Here is a 26,333-nt window from a genome sequence, read left to right on the forward strand (position 1 = left end):
AAAACATCTGCCCCACAGAGCAGCCCTTCTTCTTTTTAAAGCTTCATACCTCCATTATTTTTCTCTCTTTTTTTCTACTTCACTCTTTTGCAGGCTCCTTTTTCTAAACTACTTATGCTCTGTCAACTCCTTGGGATGTTAAAATACTATGAATATATGCTCTTTTCTCTACAGTAAAGGTGGATAAGAAACCCTTGTTATGTGGAACAAGAAGTTCTAGTATCTAGGAAAATATCTGGATCCAAACAGGCAAGAACCTCAATATCCACCACAAGAACCCATGTATTTGTAAAGCACAGTCTGGTATACTAATTCAGGGCAGTTGCTGTTGGAATACCTGCTTCACACTCTAGATAATTTGATACGATATTTGTAAGTCGTGTGAAATGCCTCATGGATCTCAGTGGATTAACGTTCTTCTTAAAACTGGACTATGTTTTGAGGCACCAGCAGGTCTTCCCCCTGTAGCTTGATATGATAAGAAAAGTAAATGCTTTCTCTGATCTACCTCCTGTTTATTCTCTCTCCCTGCTGGAGGAAAATGGTGCCACAGCAGGCAAAGACACCTTTCATACCCTTCCAATGCTAAGGTATAAGCTGCACACAATCTCTGGCGAGCTAGAAAAGGCTGGTGCATCCAAGCATATAGTGATCCGGTCTCCATTTCTATTTCTGAGCTGGCTTTTTTTTGACTCAGAGTTGGTTATGTCTTATTTTGGCTGTCTGCTCCACATATGAAGAGCAAAAGAAGAATTCTCTACTCTTGCCTTTCTGTATGATGTGATGTACACCTCGCTATCTCCTGGCTGAAATACAGTAACTTAGTCCATTATTGGACCATGAATATTTTGAGGATTAAGAAACTTTAGCTAATACAGGTTTCCACAGGACAACCCCAGATTAATACACTTTGCTTTGTCTATATTTCATCCCCAGTCCTCTCTCATACAGGCTTCCAAAGGTGTGAACAAGCAGTAACTTCATGACCAAGGTAATTGGACTTCTAGTATTTTTGATATATGAAGATTAGGCAAACAAAACAAACAAACAACCTCAGAAAACAGAAACCCACAACAAACCACATTTAAAATCTCAGGAAACAGTGGTGAGCTGCATATCTACGCGCCACCTTTTTTTCTTGTTAGTTGTTGGCCGCGCTGCATACGCAGATCAAAGTTTCATGCTCTGTCTCATTAACCATGGTTTTATTACAGGAAAGAAAACAAGAACTACGGCAACACGTCCAGACATAGGGAAGCCTCTCACATGCCTGTAGACCTCCACCCCGGTCCGACCCGGAACCTTTGTAGGGCGGAACGCAGGTTGGCGGTGTGGGAGTCGGACCGGAAAGTGCTCAGAGGGTGCATTGAAGATGGCGGCCGCCGTGGGGATGTCACGAGGGCGGTCGGCAGTGGGCGAGGAGTTTGCGAGTGGTAACAGGGGGTAGCGGTAACGAGGGGGGGGATGTTCCTGTGCTTTTCCTTTGGTCCCCTCCCTGGGTTGTGACCATCCCCCCCTCTGCCCCGTGTAGCCTGCTGGCGGGGTACCACAAGCCTCAGCTCCCCTCAGGCGTGTTCCTATGGCCGACGGTGTTTTTGGGCTGCTTTTGGGTTCCCCCCGGTTTCTTCCAGTGAACACAGCCCGCAGGCCGCTTCTGACGGGGGCACAGGCAAATCATTCTGGCTACTGTGTGTGTTGGGGGGGAGTCTGGGGGAACAGAGATACTTTATCTAGTAAATGTGTATGTTTGGTGGCCCTGCCAGGCAGGGGGGTTGGAACTACATGATCCTTGAGGTACCTTCCAACCCGGATCATTCTGTGATTCTGTGTGTGAGAGGCAGTCAGCTGAATCTCGGGGGAGGGGCGATTGGTGTTAGAGCTTTCAGAGCTTCTCTCAGCAAGGTGGGTTTTCTTAAATGTACGTGCTTACACTTAGATTGCTGAATAGTTGCAAATGAGGGGGAGTACCGAGATGTTTAGAGCTGGGGCTGGAGGGCTCTGTGGAGATCTGAGAATGGCCTTTCAGTATCTCTTTAGACTGTTAGAAAGGAGGGAACAGTTTGGTTAGCAGGGTATGTTGTGATAGGATATGGGGAAATGGTTTCAAACTAAAAGGAGGAGATATTCAGCTTGGATATAAGGAAGAAGGTGTTTACAGTCGAGATGGTGAGACATTGACACAAGTTGCCCAGAGTGGAGGTGGATGTCCTGTGCATGGAGATTCTGAAGGTCAGGCTGGACAGGGCTCTGAGCAACCTGGTCTGTTGTAGGTGTTGTTGATAGTTGCAGGAGAGATGGACAAGATGGCCTTTAAGGGTTTATTCCAACTCAAATGTGTTATGTATATTCCCACCCCACAGTGAGGTCTTTTTGTATGGAAACTATGTTAGACTTGAATCACTCTAATTTAATACACAGCTCTGAGTATCGTTTCCGATAGAATTAATATAATTTACATTACTTGGAGATATCTCTGCTTTACCTATTGCTACTGACACATACTCTCATACGTTCAAAACTGTCAGTGCTGGCTAAATGCTGAAGCCTCAGTCATTCATCTTTCTGCAATTGTTAAAAGTGCTGGTTACCTTGCAAAATGATTTTTGGTATTATCTAGTATTATTCTCTTAGTTTATTTGGAGAGGGTGTTATGTATAGGAAAAAATGAATGCATGGAGTTGCAGTTTATTTTGGTTCATGGCAATTTTTTTTAAGCCAGTTTTGTTGTTTTTTGTTTTTTGTTTTTTTTAATAGATAACTGAAAGTTGCTTTGAAGCACACTTGGATATCTGTTAGCTGTTAGTTCTGCTGTGTGTAAGAACCACAGGTTGGGACTCTTTCAAGTTGTTTGGCAATATCCTACCTTGGAGGTGGCCTAGATTTGGAAATTTGATAGGTTGTTTTACATGGTAGGAGCCAGGGTGTGGTTGTACAGCTACTTATTTATATGCAAAAGTGTGATCTGTTTTTAATTCCTTTAAAAATTTGGAAACCAGAATATGGAGACATACCAAAAGGAGGCTGGGGGTGGGAAGAAGAAGCTTTGTCGTAGTTTCTGGATGCGCTGAGCAAATTTGCTGCTTCTGAACTTCAATTTTATAGTAAGGGATATTATAAAAAATCATGTCTTAGTCCATAGGGTATAAGTTAAAACATTGAAGTGTTCACTTTAGCTGTAGTAACAAAGTAATACCTATGTAGGTAATGAGCAAGCATTTAATGTTCCAGGTCCATGTTTGTTATATGGAGATAATGTTACTTTTGATGATAACCAAATGTTTCCTAAGTTCTGAAGGTGACTGTGTGTTCAGACTGGCTTATAGCGCTGTTTTGTGTTGTGGTGTTTTATTGAAAGTAGTCAAGAAAGTAGAGTAATGAATTAGACTTACGTATCTTTAATTGAATAGGTAGGATGGATTAAAAACAGATAAACAGTAATAGCTGTCCCCATTATTCTACGGAAAACAGATCTTGTCAATTGCCTCCTGACTTCATTATCGTAACGATTGGTTTGCTAAAGTTAATTGAAGGAATGTAGTAATGTTTACGAAGTTAAAGCACTTGATCTGGTGGAACAAAACTTCTGCAATTTTTGAAACACTTTTCCTGAAGTAGTGTGAGAGGGATAGATGGATGAAAGGCAGTGAGCTGCGTGTTAAGCAGATGAGCATCAATTAGCTCATCTCGAGACCATTGGCTCTCTTTGCAGGTGGGTCTGCAGGGGAGTCAGAAACCAGCTTTGTTCTACCAGTCACTTGGTGGACTTCCCAGCCTTCTATGCTGTATGTTATATATGTAATCTGAAACTTCTGAGTGGCAGAAGTATTAATGTAATAGTAATCAGTTGTCACAGGACACTACTTGCCTGTGCTGCACAGTTACCTGAAAAAATAGGTAGACTAAAGTAATGAGGAAGTTTGGTGCACCCCAAACTTGCAGCTAGTTTCATTCTGGTTAATCGTTCTCTCTGTTAAAGTCTTCATTATTTGTCTGATGATCAAGCTAATGAAAGTAGCAGAATATACTTTGTGTTTGGTTCGCTGTCAGGTTGACTTTTCTTTCCTCTCTCACAATTCCTTGATTCCAGACTTGAGTATTTTTAACTCCAATTCCTACTTTTGTTTTGAATAGGGGACGGGGTAAGTAAGTATGAATGTGGGGATGTTTTATTTGTGTTTGAAGTATTTGAGCAGAAACAGAAAATGGAACAGAAAAGCTCATTTACTTTTGAAGAACTTAACAAATATTCTGAGTCTGTTTCACAGAACAGTTTCCCCTCTGTGTCCTTTGTGCTTAGCAAATCGTTTCTCTGGACCATTGTTTCTTTCCTGAAGCATGCATCACTCATGTATGAAATGCTCCCTTCAATTTAATCTGCCTACATACATTTAAACACTAGATGTCACTGTTGCAGTTTGTATAGAAGTATATATAGCCATACATATATATATATATATATATATATATATATATATATATGGATATGTGTATGTATATATACATATGGTTAATAATTACTTTTAACTGAAACGTACCTTTTTTCACCCAAATTTAACAATCCTAGTCATAACAATTTTCATTAATATAGTAATAATTTCCAGGACTATCTTCTCCCTTCTTAACCTTTCATACCTGCTCAAGCAGTATCTTGAAGAACTAGTTGTAAAAGCAAGGAGTGTATGGTCCTGAGCTCTAATAACATTTGCATATGGAACAAACTGAACTTGGGATGGGTCTTTACTAGAGACAGAAATCTTTATACTTTTTTTTTCTCCCCCCATATTCTAGATTCTGAGATAAGCTCAGGACTTCCAGATGACAACTACTCTTCTGGGGATGAAGCCTTGGATGGAGATGATGAGGATGAAGTGGCAGCAGATGGGCATGAAGAGAGTGCAGACTCCAAAGCTGGTCCTGGTTCAGGCTGGGCAGATGCCATGGCAAAAGTGCTTAACAAAAAGATACCACAAAATAAGTCCATCATCTTGGCCAAGAATAAAAAACTGGAGAAGGAGAGAGAAAAGGAGAAACAAGAAAGACTGGAGAAGAGGATGAAGGTGAGAAAAAGACTTGGTATTTCATTGTACAGTCACAGTCAGATAGGTATGTGGCCAAGAACACCCAAGCAGGGACTTTGAAGAGCAGCACTCATTTCTCAGTTTTGGAATCTCTCTGCCATTCTGACCCTCCTGTAGCTTCATTTTTGTGACCTTCCAGGAAGTTATGCTGTCAAGGTTTTTTCCTTACTGTTTCTTCCAGGCTACCAGATGAGCTGATCTTTGGCAGTAGGGTGTTTGCTGTCAGCCATCTTAAGGTAATTTTGTTGAGAGGAAGAAAGAAGCAGCTTTAAGCTTGGAGACTTCTGTTTCCTATTGTTAATGAAAGATGTAACTCTTTTTATCGGTGTTGGGAGTGAAAATAGTTCTACTTGTAGAAGATGAGGAAGAGAAAACAGAATAGAAAGCAGTCAGATTATTTTGTGAGTCCAAAATCAAAGGCCTCAAGGTTGAGATTGCAGTAATCCATAATTTGCTTTTGATTCAGTTTGCCCCTTTTGGTTTTCCGTGGTGGTATGGTGGTGTCTGTGCTCTAAATTACTTCTAATTCTGAAAACGATGCAAAGAAAACAAAACTGTAGTGGTTTTTAAGTGTTTTTTTTTTCCTTCTTTCTTTTTTTCTTTGGTGAAATTTTAATTCCACATTGTAATTGGTTCACCTTCAGGCTAAAAATTAATTAACAGTTCTAATGTTTCATCTTGCTAGTAAGTAGGTTAACCAGATTTCCTGCAGATAATCCGGGACATTCAGCAGATAGGCTATAGCATGCCCCTTTAATAGAGCTTTGGTAAGGTATCTCCTCAATTCTAGCTGTCCTAAATACTCATTGTCACCCATTAAATGTGGAAATACTATGAAGCAGAGGTGAGCTGCAGGTCTCTAAGCTGACCAGTTCACCCTTAGAAAGACTTCATGTCAGTCTGGCTTTTCTTAATTTCTTGCTGATGCGAGCTAGAACACAGCAGGTCTTTTGGTCCGAGGTCGAAACATGGTCATAAACTTGTGAGTTCATAGTAGTCTGCCTGAAATTATAAAGATCAGGGCTCTGAAATTCCATAAAAAGCTTTTTGTATAAAAAACACTTAATGAAATACCATCAGAACTATGAACACTGAAAGATTGTTACAAGTTGGGGAAAAAGTAGTTCTTAATTTATTCCTGATGGAGATGTTGGGGAAAGTATAGTATTCTACTGTTGGAGATATGGTAATTGATTAGTTTTGTGTTGGAAACAGGGAACCTCGAAAGAGACAAAAATTGGTGTTGTACATGACAGTTACAGTGTTGTGGAAGGGATTCACAAAGTTACGGAATAACTTGGGTTAGAAGGGACCTAGTAATCAGCTAATTACAGCCCCCTGCTATAAGGAGGGTTACAAGCAGTTAGATCAGGCTGTTGAGGAACCTGACTCAAACCTGACCTTGAGTGCCTCCACGGATGGGATGTCAACAGCTTCTCTGGGCAGCTGTGCCAGGGCCTCATTGCCCTCTGAGTGAAAAAATTTGTAGTCTAATTTAAAACCTTCCCTCTTTCAGTTTACATCCATTCCCCTTTGTCCTACTGCAGTTATCCTGTGGGTGTTTGGTACTCTCTTATGCTTGAGTTCTGCTCGTTGCAGTCTTGCTGTGCATTACTGTCAATCGTAAACTTCCTTTGTGATTAATTCAGTAGGGAAAATAAAATTCCTGAGACTTTAAATATTTTTTAATATTTAAATTTAAAATATTTAAATATTATGTTTGTCTTGGTGTGCCCACAAATTTATTACTTATAAATTTCTCTGTTGTGGTCTTGTGGAGTTGGACACTGCTCTTGAATCATTTCTTTGCCCATAGCTCTCAATGTGAAAGCACTTGTGTTTTTCTAGACCCTTTTTGCTTGTCTCATCCAGAAACATCACTCTGACACAACTTTCTGTTGTAGAAGTGAAATGACTGAAATTTCATTGGGGTCCCATTTTTGGCAGCAGAAGAGACTAGCCTTAGATCCAGTGCTGGAGCTGCCCTTACCCTCAACCAAGCAGAGCTTTGTGGATTTATCTTTTTTGTTCGTCTTACTGCATGTTGTTAGAGTGTGCTGCATTCTTAAATGCCCCATGCCACTTACATTAAGTAACAATATTTATAACAGCTCGATAAAAAGCGGGAGTGGGAAATGATGTGCCGAGTGAAGCCAGATGTTGTCAGAGACAGAGACAGAGAGAGAAATCTTCAGAGAATTGCCACAAGGTAAGAGTTTTTTTGAAAGCTTTCTTTAAATATATGTATGTCTTAAAGGGAGGAAAAGGAGAAGAAAAGGTCTGTGCAGGTAGTCTGTTTCCAATCAGATTGAACTCTTAAGAAGTGACTAGCAGGAGCCAAGTGATTTATATGCTGATCTATGTTTTACAGTATCAAATTCAACAAGAGATTTCAAATGGTTTGTGAAAGCATAAAAATGTAGACAATAATGTAATGTTTGCTTAACAGAAGTGCTTTGTTAGACTCCCTTATTTGGTTAATTTAATGCTTTAAGAACGTGGAACAGTTGTTTCTGCTGTTCTGTTTTTCTCTGCAGAGAATTCACCAGATCCATGGCTGCTAAGTACAGTTGGCTGATTTGCATTATTGTAGTGGTGCTCATCTAGTTCTTTGTGGAGCATCATGTTGATGTTCTGTCTGTATCTGCTCGTTTCCTTACAGGACTTGCTCCTGTCCCTTGTACCCTTGCTTCAGCTGCTCTTGAATTCTTGTATGAGGAATTCAATAGCTGGTTGTAGAATGACTATCATCCTTCTGGGGTTGAAACAGGTTTTTGTATAGATGGCTGTACAATGTATCGTGCTCGCTTTGGGATCTGAAAAGTTGTGTTTGGATTTTTGTTGCTGGTTTCTAGTAATAAGTGGGAAGAAAGATTGAAAATTGAAAGCCTCCTGTATTGTAGTGAACGTTACTTAACAGAACTGAGATTCTGAGTAATTGCTTTTTGGAACTAGAAGCCAGCTAACATCTGAACTGGTTAGTTTCTTTGATAGAAGGTTCATATCTATAAAGGTAACATGAATTAAAAGGTTTTTCTTGTTTTTTTGTTCACTTCCTTTCCACTGCTCACCACTTTAGAGGTGTTGTGCAGTTGTTTAATGCTGTCAGGACACACCAAAAGAATGTTGACGAGAAAGTGAAGAAAGGTGCGAAATCTGAAAGGCAACGTGCTAAACTGCTATCATCTGTTTCAAAGAAAGATTTCATCAATGTTTTAAGAAGCATGGAGGGCGCTAAAGGAAACAATAACTCTGCTAAGAAGGCTGCAAAAAGTGAACAGGTAGGCCTTCACCTTCTCAGTGTATTTACTGATGTGTCTGCTGATGTGCCCCCTGTGCAGAACAGCTGTATCAAAGTGCCTTGTTTTGTTTTGTTTTTTTTTTCTATTACTTAGCCTTTTTTACATTTGTATAGCTCTCCTGGGAGATCATCAAACATTTTATGCAAATAACTTGTTTTACCTGTGCTTTTATTAAAATGCATATATTAAATAATATTTTAATTATTATTTTTATATCGAGTTTTGCGCATTGTGGAGCAGACTGCTAAATCATAATGAATGTGTGGAGTTTGGGCAGTAGTAATTACCAGCTCTCTAAAATTGTTGGAAGACGTGGTACCTATTCATCCTGCATGGTGTGTATGACTGTACTACTTCTGTTTACCCACAGATTCAGACATTTCAAACTCATTTGCTCTGGTTGATTTGGGAACTTTTAGGCTTTGACTTAACAAGTGAATACTGCAACAGAGAGAAACTCAGATGTGTTAAACATCTGTAGGCTTTTCTCGCTCAAATTCTTTGTGTGTTGGACTGGTGGAACATTACTGCTGATAAAATGTTTTGGAAAGAAGCATTTTAACGCACCTTTTTTCAAACATAGGTAAGATAGGCAGTTTAATTGGGCTTGTTTAGGTTTTTATCAGTCCAGTCAATTCAGTAAGTAGCTCAGGGTTAAAAACAAGTTGCTCAGACATATTGTTTCTTGTATTTCAGAAGCTGTGCATTTTTGACATGCCATTTGTGTTCAGGTTTGAACTTTGTGCTTGATAGTGGGTGGAATACTTCTGTTGGCCCAGACTCACAGCAGTTAACTAAGTGGATTTTTGGTGCCAGAAAGAAATACTTTAATCAGCTGGGAGACAACAGTTTGTCATATGTTTTTTGTTTGTGTGTGCTTGGGGAGCTTGCTGAAATGCTGCCTGACATGAAGAGCTCATAGAATTTTCATGCAAATGTAACATTAAAGTATTTTTTTTGAATTCCTTGGATAATGAGAACAATTTAGCTTCGTGCTGACACTTTATTTCTCCTTAAATAATTCCAGCTTGCTTGTTTGGGTGGGGGGCATGTGTGTGGTTTCTTTGTTTTTGTTTGTTGTTTTTTATTCCCCAGAAAGCAGAACATCACTAATAACATTGCCTACTGCTATTGCTGATGTTAAAGACTAGTCAAGACTGTTATTAACTCAACAGTCATGGGAATTATCTATGGGCTGCAAAAACATGGCAGGCTGACAGTGAATCAACAGCTGAGTAAAAGCTGGGATTCTTTCTTTCTTTGTCAGATTATAGAAAGGCAATTTTCTAATTACTAGGTTAAAAACAGACTGCAAATGTTTCTTTACCATAGGAGAAATGTCTTATTTTGGCAGCATTAGTAACAACGTATTTTCATTAAAAAACTATAGAGAAATAAAGCTTCAGGTACTGACTGGTAAGGAATTATTTTTGAGCTTTGGTAGGTTCTGCTTTCACATTGCTTGTAAACAAAAGATTCAGATTTAGAAGTTTTTCATCATGAATTTAAGGCTGTATTGTGAGTTTGTTTGGTTTTTGTTGTTGTTGTTGTTGTGTTTTTTTTATATTAGTGTTTACTTGGATAGACCCACTCTTCCTTCCCTGTCCTGTTTTATTTGTTTCAGCGCCTCTCGATTCAGACAAACTCTTTGATGACAGCTTGAAGAGGTGCTTTATTAATCAGCCGTTATTTCTCTTGGAAATATATTTTACCAATTCAGTACAATCCCATCTTCTTAGTTAATGCCTGAGATTGAAGTCAAATTTTGATCTTCAGTCTCATAATCAGATTTATACAGACATTCTGCCACTGTACAGTTTTGCTGGCTTCCACAGTTGTATCTTTGCTTCTTGGTCTTTCAGGGGTGTTTCAGAGAATGGTAAGTAGAGATGAGGCTAGAGATGGTGAATTCTCTACAATCCCTGGTAGATTTTTGAGCCATCTGAAAGCTTTTGTTAGGGGTGGTTTTCAAGCTGTTTATTTGCTGCTTTTTTTTTTTCCTCTCCCTTTGTAGCAGCCTGCTTATTTTTTGGCAATTGAGAGTATAGTGTGTATTTCTTTTAAGAAAAAAGAGGAATATATTTATTTATTTCAACATAAATTATAGAAGAGATGCCAATCCCGAACTCCAGGCTTTGTGCCATCAATTAAAATATAGTCCAGAACAATAAAAACAGTACCACACCCACATAAAACAAGCAGTCAGCAAGAAAAACGGCAGAATAAAGTTCTCCCAGTGAAAGCAATACTTTCTTTGCCCACTGCTTGTGCTGTGAAAGAAGACTTGACGCTATTTGTGAGAACAGGCAAATACTTAGTTTTCTTACTCTGCAGTGGTTTTTGAATGAAAGATTTGCTGCCATATTTTTGAGGGTTTGGCTTCTTCCAAATGTTAGGAATTATTGAAGATAGCCCTCATAAAGCTCTGCTGTAGCTGACTATTCAATCAAGTATAGGTATGCATGAGAAAAATAAATCAAAAGCTCTGTAAAGACTATCAGTAGTGGTGGGATTTTGTTTTGGCACAAACCTTTTTAAAAGTACATTCTTTTTCTGCCAGTTTCATGCCTTCATGGGAAGAGCAGGTAACCCATACCCCTGCCAGAGCTCGCTGTTGTTTATAGTCTCATACTTCTAACCATTGGCCTAAACACTCTTTGGTGTACCCACCTAATGCAGCTGTGAAAGACGGACTGTCAGGCTGTGAATTTTTTTTCTGTGCCATTTGAAACTAATCCCTTTTCAGGTTTTCTGTGCCCAGATGGGAGTAATTACTCTTCTGAGCTGGAGCCAAAAGCTTTGCCTTTCATATCACTAACTGTTTATCAAGGTATTTCTTAATCCTTGCTGAGCCAGCTGACTTGTGTCATGTTTTTCCCTGTTTTTTTTTCTTTTTTTTTCCTCCAAGGTACTGTACAAGATGCTTGCCTCTGGGTAAGATCATGTAATTTCCTTCCTCCACCATCATTTTATCTGAAAACTTTGTAATGGGGAATAAGAATGTAATAAAAGGGGGAAAAATCTCAGTGTTTTGGTTTTTTTGAGTGGGTTCTTTAAGTCTTGAGTGGTGGCATTCTTGTTTTGTGAGGGTTCTTTTTGTTTGCTTTTTTTTGTTTGTTTGTTTTTGGCTTTTTTGTAAGCATTTATTGGGAGATACAAGGGCTGTCAAGTCTTACTCCATAAAATCCTGACAGAACACATGTATTTACTGGTTAGATCTTGGCCATTTCCCATCTTTCATATACTTTAAGAAATGTTATTAATCTACAGGTGTCTTTGTCTGCTTTCCTAATAGTAGTATATGCTATAGAAACTGTAGAGGCTGAAGTTATCTCTCTGGCACTAAAGCAAATGCAGGAGTAGGCAGTGATCATTAAAGGGTTCCTTTTGCTATATGTAGAGAGTTAAGTTCCTTTCAGATGTTTGCCTTTGAAAGATATGTCATAGGGCCTAATGTGGATGGTATTTTTGTCATGGATACTTTGATCTTTTAAAGCCTCCCAGTCTACTCATTTCTGTAGGCTGTCAGCTGTTCATCTGACCTGGCCTGGGACTTGGGGTACCTGGTGGTCTGTAAATGAATGACAATAGATTGCAGTCAGAACTGAACCTGTACTGCTCTTACTTATCCTTTTCTTAAAAAGATTGCATAAACGGTGTTCATTTGTTTTCCAGTTCTAATTTTTAATTATGATACATTACAATGATATATTTCATTATGTGCAATTGCTGGGATGTTAATTCCTATTAGTTGCAGACAATCTTGATACATATATAACTGGGTTCTCCTGAAATCCAGTCCTCCAACTGAAGTCAAAGACTCCACTGAATTAGAATAGACTTAGAGTTTCTTTAGGTGTCTCTAACAGATTTTGGGTGCTGCTAAGATTACTGTCTTAGGGAAGTACTTTTGCTTTCAGAGTTGAATGAAGTTTCTGATCTCTTAAGCTTGTAGAAGTGTGTTTGCTGGTGCAATAAATTAAGAGATCTGAAATCTTAATTGTAAGAAGGCAAAGAAATTCAGAATTAATGTTCCTGGAGCAGTTTCAGCTTTTTTTTCTTTCACTGGATGGCAATTAAACAGGGTTATTCATGCCGTGATTTCAGCAGAAGCACCAGAAACCTTCCTGCTTATCATTTGTGCTGCTCCCTGTGAAGTATTATTGGATGATAACATATTTTCTACTGGCATGTGAATAAGTGTCATGAAAGTTACAAATACTCTCTGTGACAGGCATAGCATGTGCTCATCAGTCTTTAATTTTGAGTTATGCCTTTGCTGGATGGTGTCCTGAATGGTTATGTTTGCTAGAACTTGCAAGTTCTCTCACTGCAGCTCTGCTACAGAGCATTTAAAGGGTGGAACTGAGAGTAGGACTTTATGCTGTATTTCAGTCACTATAATACAATAATTTTTCTGTAATATCTGCAGCTGCCTGTATGACTCGGAGTACAACTTGATTACTGTGCTGTGTTGCTGAATGGAAATTAAATTGTTACTGGTCTCAAAATACTATCTATCCTAATATAACTTATTGATGGGAAGGAAGATGAATGCAGAGGATTCTGCAGTTATTTTATATCAAGCTATTGACTGTGTGAGAATTGATTTTTCTATAAAGACCTGTATTCTCTAAAAGCTGCAAGTGTTTGGTAAGAGACTTGTAAGTATAGCCAACCTGACTCCAGTCATTCCAGACTTCTTCCTTGTGAGGCTTTAAAAATTGATAAATACTTTCAACAGCAGTTGGAGAACTGTTCAGGGGTGTCAGGATTACTGTGTTTCTAACTTCGAAAGCTTTGTTTTTTTTTCTCTGGGACACAAGAAATCACTTGGAACTTTCCTTTGTCAAGTTAGTTGAAGATACAAATGTGCTTTCCTGCTTAAAAGCTAATCAGTTTAAAACGTGCAACTGTCTGACTTCTTTTTCTTGCAGATGAATAATTAGTGGCTATTGGCATCTCGTTCTGCATTTTTCCACAGTTTCCATACAATATAATTGGGGAGGGTGTAAATGCTTTCATTGTTTTCATCTATATATCTCTTCCAGGGGAAAGAATTTTCTTTAACCAAGTAATTTGTTCCTGAAATATGGGGATGAAAGCATAGGCTTCTGCTAGGAATTTGCTAGGGTACATCAGCACCTCTTGTAAGTTTAAAAGGAATATTTTATTCCAAACAGGTGCTTTCTGCATTTTAGGGCCAAGCATGAAGTCTTACTGTTTGGCTCCTAATGCTACAGCAGTCCTAACAACTTTTTGCATAGAAGGACCTGTTTCCTTTTTGTTGTCATCATTCATGCACGATCCAGTTTGATGCAGACAAAGATGCAGCTAGTATGTGATCAGTGAGGATAGATATTTTAAGACAATTTGGCTACTGACTTATCAACTGAGATGATGATCTCAGATCTGGGGAGGCTGGTCCCCCAGATGTTTATAACTTGGTCAGGCCTGGGAATATGGTAATAGAGATAGCAAAAGACATATTCCCAACTCCAAAATAATCACTTAGTGATTTTTCAAGTTCATAAAGAATGCATGACAAGACTTTAATCAGTGCCTGTAGGAAATACTTCTTTCCTCTTTAGGGCTGTAGACAAAATGTTCTGAGTTCATCTTGTCTTGAAACTGGTTGAAATAATTTTCATTGAAACATTGTAAAAACTTCTGCCTGAGGCAGGTGACTGCAGTGGAAAATTTCAGCCTAATGCAGCTGAAATTTGGCAAGTTTAAGTGAATATAAACAGAGACTAACAATTGAAATGTCAGGCAATATTGAAACAGCTCCATCTGTAATATTTGAGTAACTTGTCTATTTCTCTATTAATGCACTGGGGGGCTGTGGTGTTGTTCTGTTTTCTCAGACAATGTTGCCAAGCTAGTTTTCAGTAAAACTATGTCTAAAATAACCACAAACTTGTGGTATACATCATCTTTTGATCTTTCTGTAAGTATACAAAGCGCAGACATCCAAAATGCCAAATCCTATTAGGATTCCTTTACTGAAGTGTAAAACAATGATCGGCAGAATTATTTTACAAGGAAATTTGTCTTCAGCTTAATCTGTGACTTTTTTTTGACTTCAAGTTGTGGAAGCGTATTGTGTGAAAATGAGAGCTGGGGAAAATCTTTCCATCATTACTTTCAATTATGCTCTTTTTTTTTTTTTCTTTTTTTTTTTTTTTCTGCATCATTGCCAGAAAGCTCTTTATTTTCTGAATGTTTCTTTATTCTATTGGGACATTTCACTCCATTCTATTGGAACCTTTCACTCTTTTCAAATTTCAGTTCATTCAGGCTTTTCTGTAAAGTATGCTTCAACTGTCAAACAGCTGCATCCCTTGTTGCTGCTGACCACTGACTACATCCTGCCAAATTGATAGTTAATGACTTCTGGTTACTGCTTGTAAATGAATCAGCTTAAAATTTCCAATCAACACCATCCCTGAGAAAATTTCAGAAGGTTAGGAGTGTGGACACAGCCTTGTCTTAATGAAGAGTTGTCATTTAAAAAAGAAAAGGCAATTCCGCTTCTACCTGGTAAATTGAGTTGGAAGTCTTAATAAAAGCTGCTGTCTGCCTCTGGTGTTTTTCATAACTCTCTTATAGGCAGAGTGATGTAATTAGAGAAAATACAGCTAAACGTTTCACAGACTTTATAGAAGAGGGTCTCTGGAAGTAAGAAAGGTTGGGTGGAACTTGTCTATCTGAATGAGCTCCCTTGATCTAAGCAATTGCTGTTGCAAGTTATCTTGTAAAGCGGTTCCCTTACTCTGAAGTTTTATTAAGGTATAAAATGTTCTTATTTCATGAGTGTTGAGTTAGCAGATGTGTTGTAAATGACCTCTGCACACCTGCTCTTCTGTTTATCTTGATAGAGTTCAGTAGTGATGGGTCAAACTGCTTACAGTTTCCAGTGGTTAGAAGGTTGCCGAATTCAATATTTACTTTTTTTTTTTTTTTCCCCCATGGAATAATCTGACCAGTTTTTAATGATTGTTTGTGAAATTGAGTGCAAGCTTGAAAAATATGTATTAAAAGAATGTTGCAGTTACTACAAATACTTGGGAATATCCAAGTGTATAGTCTGTTTCTTAATATGTTTTCACACAAAGTTGTTTAGGAAATTACAGCAGTGTAAATTCAGAGAAATGTGGATTTGTGGGTATATAGGGTATGTTGCTGTATGGGAATTTCTAAGTCATAGCCTGAACCAATGATTGAGCACTTGGTAAGGAGATGGACAGCCCTGTGAAAGTCAGTACAAGTGAAAGCAGTTCACCTGTATAACCAGAAGGGTTGGAACCTTGTTCTCCCTAAGTCTCATTTAAGGGCTGGGTGCTACAAGGGAGGGATCTCTACATGGAGTTTCCTCCTTTGGGAGTATTTGGTGAGCTCTGATCCTTGGGATGGGTAAGCAAATCTTTCTGTATTGTGACTGTGGCTCTTTTATACCTGATACTGCTACAATTGGGAAGTCTTAGAGTCATAAAATTGTTTGAGTTATGGAAGGACCTCTAAGATCACCAATTTTTAACCCTCCCCATAGGTAGGGACACCTCCCATTAACCAGGTTGCACACAGCCCCATCCAGACTGGACTTTAATGCCTCCAGGGAGGGGGGCATCCACAGCCCCTCTGGGCAAACTGTTTGCCAAAAGCCATTTAAGTTAAAGTAGAGACTATGAGAGCAGGAGCATTTAGCCAGACAGGATGCTTAGTAGCCATAAAAGCTTCAATATTTCATGTTTAGTAATGAAAATATGCAAGAGGCAATTCATTGCGTTTCTTTTCTCCTTTTATGTTTTGCATAGCTATATTTGTTTCAGGACTCAAATGTAAGTGGAAATCCTGAGTCAGAAAACAGAGGCTGTTAGCCCACTTCTTCCTAATCAGCTGTACTCTGATATGATTTCTTAAGTGCTGGAAGTAAGAGACCAGGTTATTTTTACAGTCTTCAGCATTTGAAACAACGTTTTGGGACTTGTTTTGCTGTGCCTCTTGTTGAGTCTTAATGGAAAACAGTGGATTCAGGTAATTCAGAAATCTGCAAGCTGATAATTCATTTTTTAAAAAGGATCAAAATATGCTGATCAGCCAATGGCCTGCATGCTTCTGTACTGTGTTGGCAGGCAAGCTTCTATTAATACCACTCAGAAAGTCTTAGATTTCTAGCTGAGACATTGCCTGAATGTCTGTCATAAACGGGTGACATCTGGAAAAGTCTGTTTTGAATTGTAACTATTTTCTCTGAAGTAAGCTATTAAAAGACATTAGTACTGGACTTCTGAAGGATGGTGTGTAGAAGGCCTTCATTTTGAACAGATGCTCCAAGATACCTCTGCGTGTTTTCTAGGTACATTGTAAGGGTTCGGAATCTGCACCTTGTAACAAGGATGTTGTGGATCTGGGTGATGTTTTGGGTGATACCTGATCCTTAAACTCCCCCGTGTGCACTAAGTATGTATTAAGAAATATAGAACCAGTCTCTTTTTATCTCTGAATCACTTTTTTTCCTGGGCTGAAATGCTATCTATCTGGGAAAGTTCTTTTACTTTGAATCACATCCAAGAAGAAAAATAGTTCATTATTTTCCTTTTAGGAATATCACTAGAAGGTGATAAGGAGGAGTCCATTTAAGTTTATTCTTGATAATTAAGCAATAATAGCTGGTGGTCATGATTACATAACAGACAATATTTTGTAGATTGTAGTTATCTGAGGTTCAGTGTTGGTTGGGACTATTAGAAAGAAAAGAGCTTTTCTTTCTAATAGACAACGTGGTCTTATCCTAGTCAGAATTAAGATTCTCAGTGAAGCAGTGCATCTACCTTATCCTTACTTGTCTTCTGAACAAAGAGATTATAATCACAGTAATTTGAATACCATAGCTAGTTAAACAAATTCTTGTCTGATAAGCAATGAAAGTAAAGCACCATATTATGTTATTGACAGCCTTGATTATGTGCTGTTTTCAACCGTACTACTCATTGGAATGTTGTCAAGAATTTACTGATCTAAGTTCTGTGTGATCTTTGCTTTAAGGATCCTGTTGTTCAAGTAGATGAAATGTGAAAGCTGTATGGTGAATGATAGTTGAAGAAATAGATGTAGTAGGTGAATGCTGCAGTAGTAGTGGCTAGTATAGTAGGCAGTAAGTTCACTGCTGTTGGTGTAAAGGCTGATGAATAGGCATTGCAGATGTGAGCGTAAAGGCAAATAGAGGAGGATGATGAAGTAGTTTGCTTTTTAACAGGGGGAAAAGAAAACAAACATGAAAATTAGCGGTGATGACATATTGGAAAGGTATACTGTCTGGAAATGTGCTTCCAGATGTTTTCTCTGATAACCTAATAAAGGAACACTTTTTCCAGCTATCTCCTCAGTAATAATTTGCAATATTCATTAAGCTGGTTTTATTTGTCTTAGTTTCAGCTGGGATGAAATTGTTTACTTCAGAGTGTCTGGTATGACGCTGTATTTTGGTTCTAGGAGAAAAATGGTGTTAAACGCACCGATGTTCATAGTTGCTGCTAAACAGGGCTGTATGGAGCCAAGGCCATTCTCAGTGAAGAGCCCAAGGAGCTGGGAGGGAACAGAATTGGAACAGCTGACTCAAACTGGCCAAAGGGATATTCCATACCATATAACATCATGTGGAAGGAGTTTTGAAGGGGGTGGGAGTTCTCTCTTCCCTGCTTGGAGGCTAGCTGGGCATCAGTTGGGGTATGGTGAGCAATTGCTTGTGCATCACTTGTTATATACATTCATATATATATATATATATATATATATATATATATTCAAAACTATTGTACTCTATCTTACTAAGTTTTATCTCAACCCATGTTCAGCTCAAGAAGAGCTACTTACAATAGCTCTTAAAAATTTTGAATATACATGGGGTGTTCAAACCAGTCTGCTTCTATTGCTATGCGTTGTGAATATGTTTCAGCTTATGTTTAAAATTAAACATTTAAGAATAATATCACCCAGACACCTGCCCTGAAACAGGATAGTTCTGAGTGGCAGGCAGTGTGGGATGGTATGGGGAGGTGTCCAGAGCAGCAGGCGCCTCCAAAGTTCTGCTGTAACCCTGGCAATTCTAAAGAGGTACAGACCACTGCAGCATGCTGGGCCTGGCCTATCAAGCTCTTTTCAACACTATTCAGCATCCTCAAGGGGAAGAGAATACTTCTGGATCTGTTGACAACGCAACAGACTCTCCAGCTCCTGGGATAATCCCTGCAGCAATTCCAATTCCTGCAGTTGCTCTGAGCATTGTCATTGGAGTGACTGCTGTCACTCCAGCCCTCTTGATGAGCTGCAGTTGCTCCTTCTATGGGTTCTGTGGCTGTTCCGCATATTGCAATGAGGAAAAAGAACAAAGCGTTCCTCCTATCGGAGGTGCATCATGCCCAGAGGTATAGTGTTGTGGTATCTACTTTAAAAAGTCCACAAAAAAGCATTTTTATTCATAGGTGAGGTATTTTCATCTGATAGTATAGAAGAGTTGTTTGAATTTCAGGACAATGTCATTTTGCTTTATGTTTTATAGAACATGAGTTAAACATAATAGAATGCATTCCATGGTGGGTTTCTTTTAGTATGTGCAGGAGTGGTCTAAAAGTGATTAGCGTGCTGGTTTCCTAACAACCTTCACAATTTCTTACCTCTCCCAGTAGAAGTTAAATTGCTTCCTATGCAGGAGGGGGTTTGTGGGTTATTAGAACTAGAACACAATGTACTTTAGCGTGCCTACTTGTTTTCTTAATACAACCCAACAACTTAAAGATAAAAAAAAAAAAAAAAGCTATCCTTTTCTAAATACTATTCAAATCACTACTAAGAACAAGTAAAGAATGTGCCCTGTTTGTTTTGTTGTTTATTTTTTGCTTTGACTCTTTGTGTCTATGCAGGTGGTTGAATTTCTTTTTTTTAAACACAGTAGCTGGGAGAAGTGTGCATGATAACTGAAGTCATCTGTTGGAATGAGCTCGACCATGTATGTTTCATGTTCAGCTTTGAACTCCGTGTTCTGACTGAAAACAGAATATAATTAAACTAATCTCACAAGTTATATGCAGAGTTGTGTTCCCAGGAAGGTGTATGATACCTTCTGGAGCACAGATGGTGGGGTTTGTTTGTTTTCTATGAGTAGCTCTCAGGTGTAGTATTTCTTACTGCTTTATTGAAAAAAATGTGAGGAGAATGCCTGTACAGTTGGACATACTCTTGGAGCAGCAAGTAGTAAAATTCTTTGTGTGGCAGTAGGATTTCTGAGACTGCTGCTATCAGAACTGGAGCTTTGCAAGAGCTGAAGAGCTCCAGACCTTCCTGTATGCAGAAGGGCCCCGTGTTACACTTGAATTCTTTACATGTTTTGCTTTTTCTGACAAATATTGATTTATGAGGTTTCTAATGAGTGGACGTTGAAGAAATCTGTTTTCTCAAATGCCTGTGATTCTTTGCAACTGAGCATTTTGTGATGATGTTAATGATTTTTTTCCTTAAATCTAGATAAATACTTGTACATAGAATTTCTGTGATGCAATTTGGAGCATGTTTAAGCCTCTGCATGCCAACCCATAGCATTCTTTTCCATTCACACATCCCTGGTTGTAGTAAACCCCGGAGGAGAATATGAGGATGGGGAGATTCCACATGCAGGTCATTAAGTTGTGGGTGGTCTTCTGGTTGTGCTCAAAATTAAAATGAGTATTTGCGTTTCCCTCGCCTTTTGGTAACAATTCCAGGTCTTTGATTGCAGCGAGGTTTGACTGGTAACAACAGGATTCAAAACACTGCAAAAATTAGTTCTTGTGTTTGTTTAGTAGCAATGTAACTGTGGGTCCTAGTGTGCACAGGAGACTTTGTGGTCTGAATAAACCTCCCGTACTATGCTTGGTGTTGTCACTTCAAATATACCAAAGCAATTGAGTTCTGTCTCATTAAGAGAGAGAGTGTGAATGGTTGTTGAATGATTCTTGTCTTAAGAAATATACAATTGTGTAGCATTACTCTGCTGCAGAGTAGACTTCTGTTGTGTAAATGGCATGCTCTGCCAGCTCAAAAATGCTTTCCAAAATCAAAGTGAGTTTCTATGAGACTTGAGCTCAGAAGTTCAGGTCAGTGGTGGGTACAGCGCATAGTCTCTAGATTATTGGGGATTTTTTGTCTTTTGGGGATCAGGTGTATGTAGGAAGAACTGAGTTGAAACTATTTCAAATAAGTGAAAATTGCAAGTAGTACTGATTATTAAGCCCAAGAGTCTTTTTTTTTAAGGTTTTTTTTTTTTTTTTTTTTTTCCTTTTAAAGGTGATCGCATATTTGGCTCTACCTAATGTTGCAGTTTGAGATACTTAAGTTATAGTTCTGTTTGCTTCTAGCTGAGACAAAACTGAGAAAACTTACTTTTGTTTTACTCCTGAAGATAAATTTAAAGATTTTACTGGTGTTCCTTGCCTTGCATCTCTTCCTCATGCTTTTCAAGTGCTTTTGTTTTTTATGTTTATTTTCTTTTTTCTGTGTGTTCTTATGCTTTAGTGGAGATTTAACACACGTCAGTGTATGTGTGTGGGTTTTCTGAGCTAGGCTTAAGGCAGCTTTCTTGGGGATAAGGAAGAGAATAGCAGCAGTCATTTGGAGAAAGATGCAGGCTGGCAGGGAAGGGTGATTGTCAGATTTATGTGAGAATGCATTTTGGCAGATAGACTTTTTAACTTCTTTGCTGTGACAAAAGCCTCCCTGTATTTCAAGTTCTTAGATGTCTGTATTGAGCAAAACAGACGAACCTGGGGAGGCAGTTCAAATTAATTAGATGTGTTAGAATTGTTTTCTCAAGGCTTAACGTCGTTACTTTAGAGATATTTATGTTAGAAATTCCTTCCCTGACAGGTACAAATAAACGTTTATTGTATGTGATGGTAAAGAGAGATGCCCCTGCAAGCTGTGGTATTTCATCTTCTTCACAGAGCAAAGGCATGGGAGCCCAGTGTGCTGATTGTAATTCTTACATTTAAAAAGTGTTTAATACCCTGCAGTTTTTTGTCTTCTGAACAGTAGAGGAATTCAGACTTTACGGGAATCCCTATGGTGATATAGGCAGAAATACCTCTGTTATCATTGTGCAGATGTTCAAGTGGCACAAATGCTGTCTTTAATCTGTTTGCTCTATTTTCAGGACATAACCTTTTATACTGTCACCAGTGTTACAGGGGTTTCATCAGCCTGTTTGTAGGTCTCTGTGTTACTCCATAAGCATCCAGGAGACAATTGTAGCCTGGATCCTGTGAGTGATGGCTGCTTGTTCTGGGTGACAGACCTGAGCTTTGTTGTTTGTTGGCTGATTTGGTTTTATTAGGACTACAGTAATTTCAGTTCTTCTTGTTCGGGTTCAGATTTCAGAGATTACATCTTCAACCCAGTAATAGTTTGGGAAATGCGTCACCAATGCAAAATCCTTGTATCAGACTTGAGCTAATGCTGTGATAGCTTAGGTGACTTGCTAAGCATGTAAGATGGCAGTTCTGGTATTCTCTTTCCTCAGGTGGGCTATCTGGCCTTCCCAGCAAATGGGCATTTGTAGTGGAGTTACACAGCTTTGGGTTTTGGTCTCTCTTTGCAGCTAATGATAACAAATGTGTCAGCGTGTACTAGTGACTTGGGAGATGCATTACTAACTGCTCCCTCTCTGACCTTCTGAAATAGGCTCCACGCCTTCAGGCAAAGAACAGACTTATTCAAATCTGTGTATAAAAGAAGGGAAAACAAACAAACAAAAAAACCCACAATTGTTCACTCCCTACCTTACTGTTTCCCATAGTGTTAAGCACTTACGTTTATACAGCCTGTTTTGTTTGCATTTGGGGATGTTCAAAGGGGACTTTAGTGTTGTGGTGGTATGTGGGAGAGGTGGATGAACAGCTGACTGGGAGTTCAAAGGCAGTTGAACAGAATGAAAGCTGTTTTCCAAGTGCCAAGAATCACTTCTGTTTTACTTAGATGGAACTAGATTATAGCATTGAAAACCCAAGTGCATTAACATTCTTATATAAAACAAGTTGGGAAGTGATATTGGAGTTGAACTAATTGTTAATTGTACAAATATTCTTGCTGCATATTTTCTTAAGACTCCAGGAATTTTATTTTTTTTTTTTTTGTGGTAGAATGGATTTGGGTAGTTTTTACTGTGAAGGGGGAAAAATTGAGAGGTAATTGAGTTAAGAATGAAGATACTAAACATGGGGTTTTCTTCACTTGGTAGCATGCTTAAAATTGATTAAATGTTTGCTTTCAAGTATTTAATCTTCATCTTTCAGGCATGGATATGCTACCTCTGTCTTTCTTCTCAGCGCTTGTATAAACCTCTATTCAAACCTTTGTGGCTCCTTGCATAGTGGGTAATACTGCAGAGGATCAGCATCCCCCTTTGTTGAGGTCCTGCTTTTATTCTCTTGTTCACTTTCTGAATAGTGGATTGTGATAATTTGAGCACTGGGCTTGTCAAAGCCTGAGCAGCCTTTCGTTGTTGCTGCTGACAATGTCAGTTCTGTGTGTGTGGGAAAAATAAATGACATCTCTGTTGGTTTGATTATTATTGAAAGAAAAAGAAAAAAAGGGAAAAAGAAAAAAAAAAAAAAAAAGGATTTTGTAAGGAAAATGGGGATTTTCCATGTGAGTATTTCATGTTTTGCTCTGTTATATGTTCAAATAGTGATTACTCCTAAAATATTTGGGATTTAAAAACAACTGAGTGAGTTTTTTTGTAACTATTTTGACCTTTTTCTAATCTGGAAAGGTAAATGTGTAGAACAGAATACTGAAGTTTTCACTAATATGTATTATTCTACTGAGAGTATTTTAAGGTCTTCCTACACACCTACACTGTCTGTCGCTCTTTTAATTCCAGTTAATTGATTACCCTGCCTGAGATGATTTCAGGCTTTATGGGGTGTAGCATTTGTAGTGAATTGCTGCAACGGTGAAAGTAGATAGGAGTCACTCCCCTGGGGAAAAGGGGAGTTGTTTGTCTACTGCTGCTGGAGATGGGAGAGTTGCACCTCCAAATGAACATTAATGAGAGCAGCTGTGAAGACAAAAGAAAAGGATAAAAAGAACTCTACATCTTGAACAGCTTTAGTTGGTTGTTGTTTTTGAACTGAGCCTGGGGAGATCCCTTTTGGAAAGGAAGGTATTAAGATGTAATCTTATTTTTGTGAGACTCACCTTTCACAGAGAGCTGCAGGACAAGTCACATTTTGAAATCATTTCTGTTTTGAGTAACTATTGAAAGCAACTCGTCTGGGAGACTTCTTGTACTCAGGTAGCTTCTGTTGGTGAGATGTGTTAGGTTTGCAGTGACAGATCTGCATTTTCTTCTAATTATTTCCTCTGTTGAAATTTATGTTATTTTCTCCTGGAAACAACATGATCTTCATCTGCAGAAGATACTGTAACAAATAACCCCTGTCTGAAGGTACAGCATCAGAAGGCGTTGGTTAAATGAGTGAAGGGCAGTGGGAAAGACAGTGGTGTGAGATGCCTGTATACCTGTTTCAAAAGAACTTACAAAAGTAAATTGTTTTCAGGACCCCCAATTCCTTGGTAAGATAGTTTTTTCTTGCATGTTGAACACTAATGGTTCCTCAGAAGTATTTTGCTATTGAGGTTTAAATGACTGAAGTCCTCCTTTGGTACATTGAATGCTTTCAGTGTTTTCCTTCAGTAAAGGCTGTGATCTTGGAATTACTTCATCCTGTTCTTTAAAGCTGTTGCCACAGGATGGGGCTGTTGTATCGCCAAATGTATGCCGTCGCTTAGAACAACCTAGCAATGTTTTCAGTGCTAACCTGAAAATAAGGCTCCTGTCACTTCTCTTCATTATTCACCGGTCAGTTTAGCATGGTTTCAGTTTATGCACTTTGAAGAAGCGCAAAATTTGGAATAAGGTGTTGTTGGCTTGCTGAGTGTAGATCAACTTTCAGTTTCTTTTAGAGGCAGCTTTGCACCATATGACAAGTCCAGGTAGTGAGGTAATAATCCACATAAAGGGGATTTGGTTCACGTATTGCAGAATATGTTAAATATTAAATTTGTGTTTTTTTTAAAAGCCTTTATTAAATCCATATTTGTGTTTTAGAAATGTGCCAAGAAGTGTTCTAATGAAGCAGCACCTGGGGGTTAATAAATGATATCATGAATCCATTCTGATTGCCAAGAAAGATTTTAATAAAGGAAGCCATGCCCAAGGTTGACTGTTTCATCCACAAGGAATAGCTGTTGTGTTTTTTTTTCCCCTGTGTTCCTTTTATTGGTTGGGTAAAACAAATTCAGTTATTTGCATCAGGTAGTTATGATTCCCCTGTTTATCCACGTAACTTTTGTGTGAGGTGCTGGCCTTTGGCGTGTCTGTCAATGCAAGTTTGTGTGAACGCCTCACATATTGTGGTTATATGAGGGCTTTCCATCTTCTACTGCCCCTTCCACATTCATCTCATCATCCTCTTCCTTCTCCCCCCTTCAAACATACAGGGTGAAGTGAAGTCTGAAGAGGGACCAGAATGGAATATACTGCGTGATGACTTCATGATGGGAGCATCTATGAAAGACTGGGATAAGGAAAGTGATGGAGAGGGCAGTACTGAACAAGGAGGTGGTTTAAAACAAGAAGATGACAGTGACTGAATGAAACTGAAAACATTTCAAGATACTTTATCTTTCTTTATTTGGATTACAAGTCAACATTCTGTGAATGTACAATACTTGGAGGCTGTCTCTTCTTAACAAGAGTCTTGCACAAATTGATTGTGTTTTATTTCCTACAGTGTCCAACTTTTTAAATATAGATTCATTTGCTGTACTGAAATCCTGAAATATTTTTCAAAACATGTATAATTTTCAACATATTTCCAAAACATTTTGTGCAGTCAAAATAGTGGCACTTGCCCAATGAAAGATGGATTTTGCCAAGGTCATTAAAAGTTTATACATTAGTCATGGCAATCGGTGTATTAGTGCGCCTGCATTTCCAAATCAGTGTTACACTTTGAAAAGTTGTTAGCAATTCACGGTAGAAATGGCTTACAATAAACACAGAAATGCTGTCACCTTGTAAAGTTATCAGGCTCCTATAGAGACTTTATTACTTTGGCTAGGAAAGGTTTTGTAGATAATAAAGAGAAGTAACCATTAATGTGATAGTTCTGGTCTTGGAGCATTAATCTGATTGAAGATAACTATGGAAATTTAATTGTAAAACGAGTTTTGACCCTACTGATTGGCTTTGTGTGTGTGTGTACTTATAAAAAGTAGGTATAAAAGCATACATATGTATGTATGTTTTTCCACTCCGAGTCTGAAGTTACATGTGTTAAGAGAACAGTAAGAGAGGAAAAGACAGTCACTGCTTTTGTGTTTGTTAGGGCAGAAAGGACTTTTCTAGCAACACTGTATAAAATTGTATTTAGTGTTGCTTCATTTGCAGTTCTGGTGTTCTGGTCTTTTTCAGTAAGGAACCGGACCTCTGAGACGCACTCTGGGTTTAGTCGACTATAATGCTAATTCCTCAGGTCTGCAGAGGGTCAAACAAAAGCCTTTTCTCTTAGGTGCATACTGTAAGGATACCAAATGTTGGCTTTGATTGTGCTACACCAGTATCTCCTGATAGATTGTTGGGTTGCAAAGGTGCAGAAGCTAACTGCGTAATACAAGTACTTCATATGCAAACAAATGTATACAGAAGGGTATCTACATTTTCTTTCATGCAAGCTTTTCTTCATAACTGCTTATGTGCAATGTATGATTCGGAGAGCCTTAAATTTTTACACTTCCACACTGAAATATGTGGTAGGATGGTGGATTTAGGTTTTTCAGTGAAAGCATTGAGGAGGGTTGGGGGGTGGTGAACTCTGTGTATATTACAGTTTAAAAATATACATACAAAATGATA

At 38.5% G+C, this 26,333-nt stretch overlaps 1 protein-coding gene across 1 annotated transcript; it reads left to right on the forward strand.

Moving 5' to 3' along the window:
* The first annotated feature begins 1,368 nt into the window (after positions 1–1,368).
* On the forward strand, positions 1,369–25,582 carry RRP15 (ribosomal RNA processing 15 homolog). The gene is made up of 5 exons (XM_015857274.2): positions 1,369–1,433; positions 4,789–5,057; positions 7,190–7,287; positions 8,158–8,359; positions 24,917–25,582. Exons 1-5 carry the CDS (start codon positions 1,373–1,375, stop codon positions 25,067–25,069), a joined length of 783 nt encoding a protein of 260 aa, XP_015712760.2. The 5' UTR covers positions 1,369–1,372; the 3' UTR covers positions 25,070–25,582.
* The last annotated feature ends 751 nt before the right edge of the window (positions 25,583–26,333 follow it).

This window comes from Coturnix japonica, chromosome 3 (assembly GCF_054131305.1).
Source record: "Coturnix japonica strain WE chromosome 3, WE-NBRP24, whole genome shotgun sequence".
Taxonomy (NCBI): domain Eukaryota; kingdom Metazoa; phylum Chordata; class Aves; order Galliformes; family Phasianidae; genus Coturnix; species Coturnix japonica.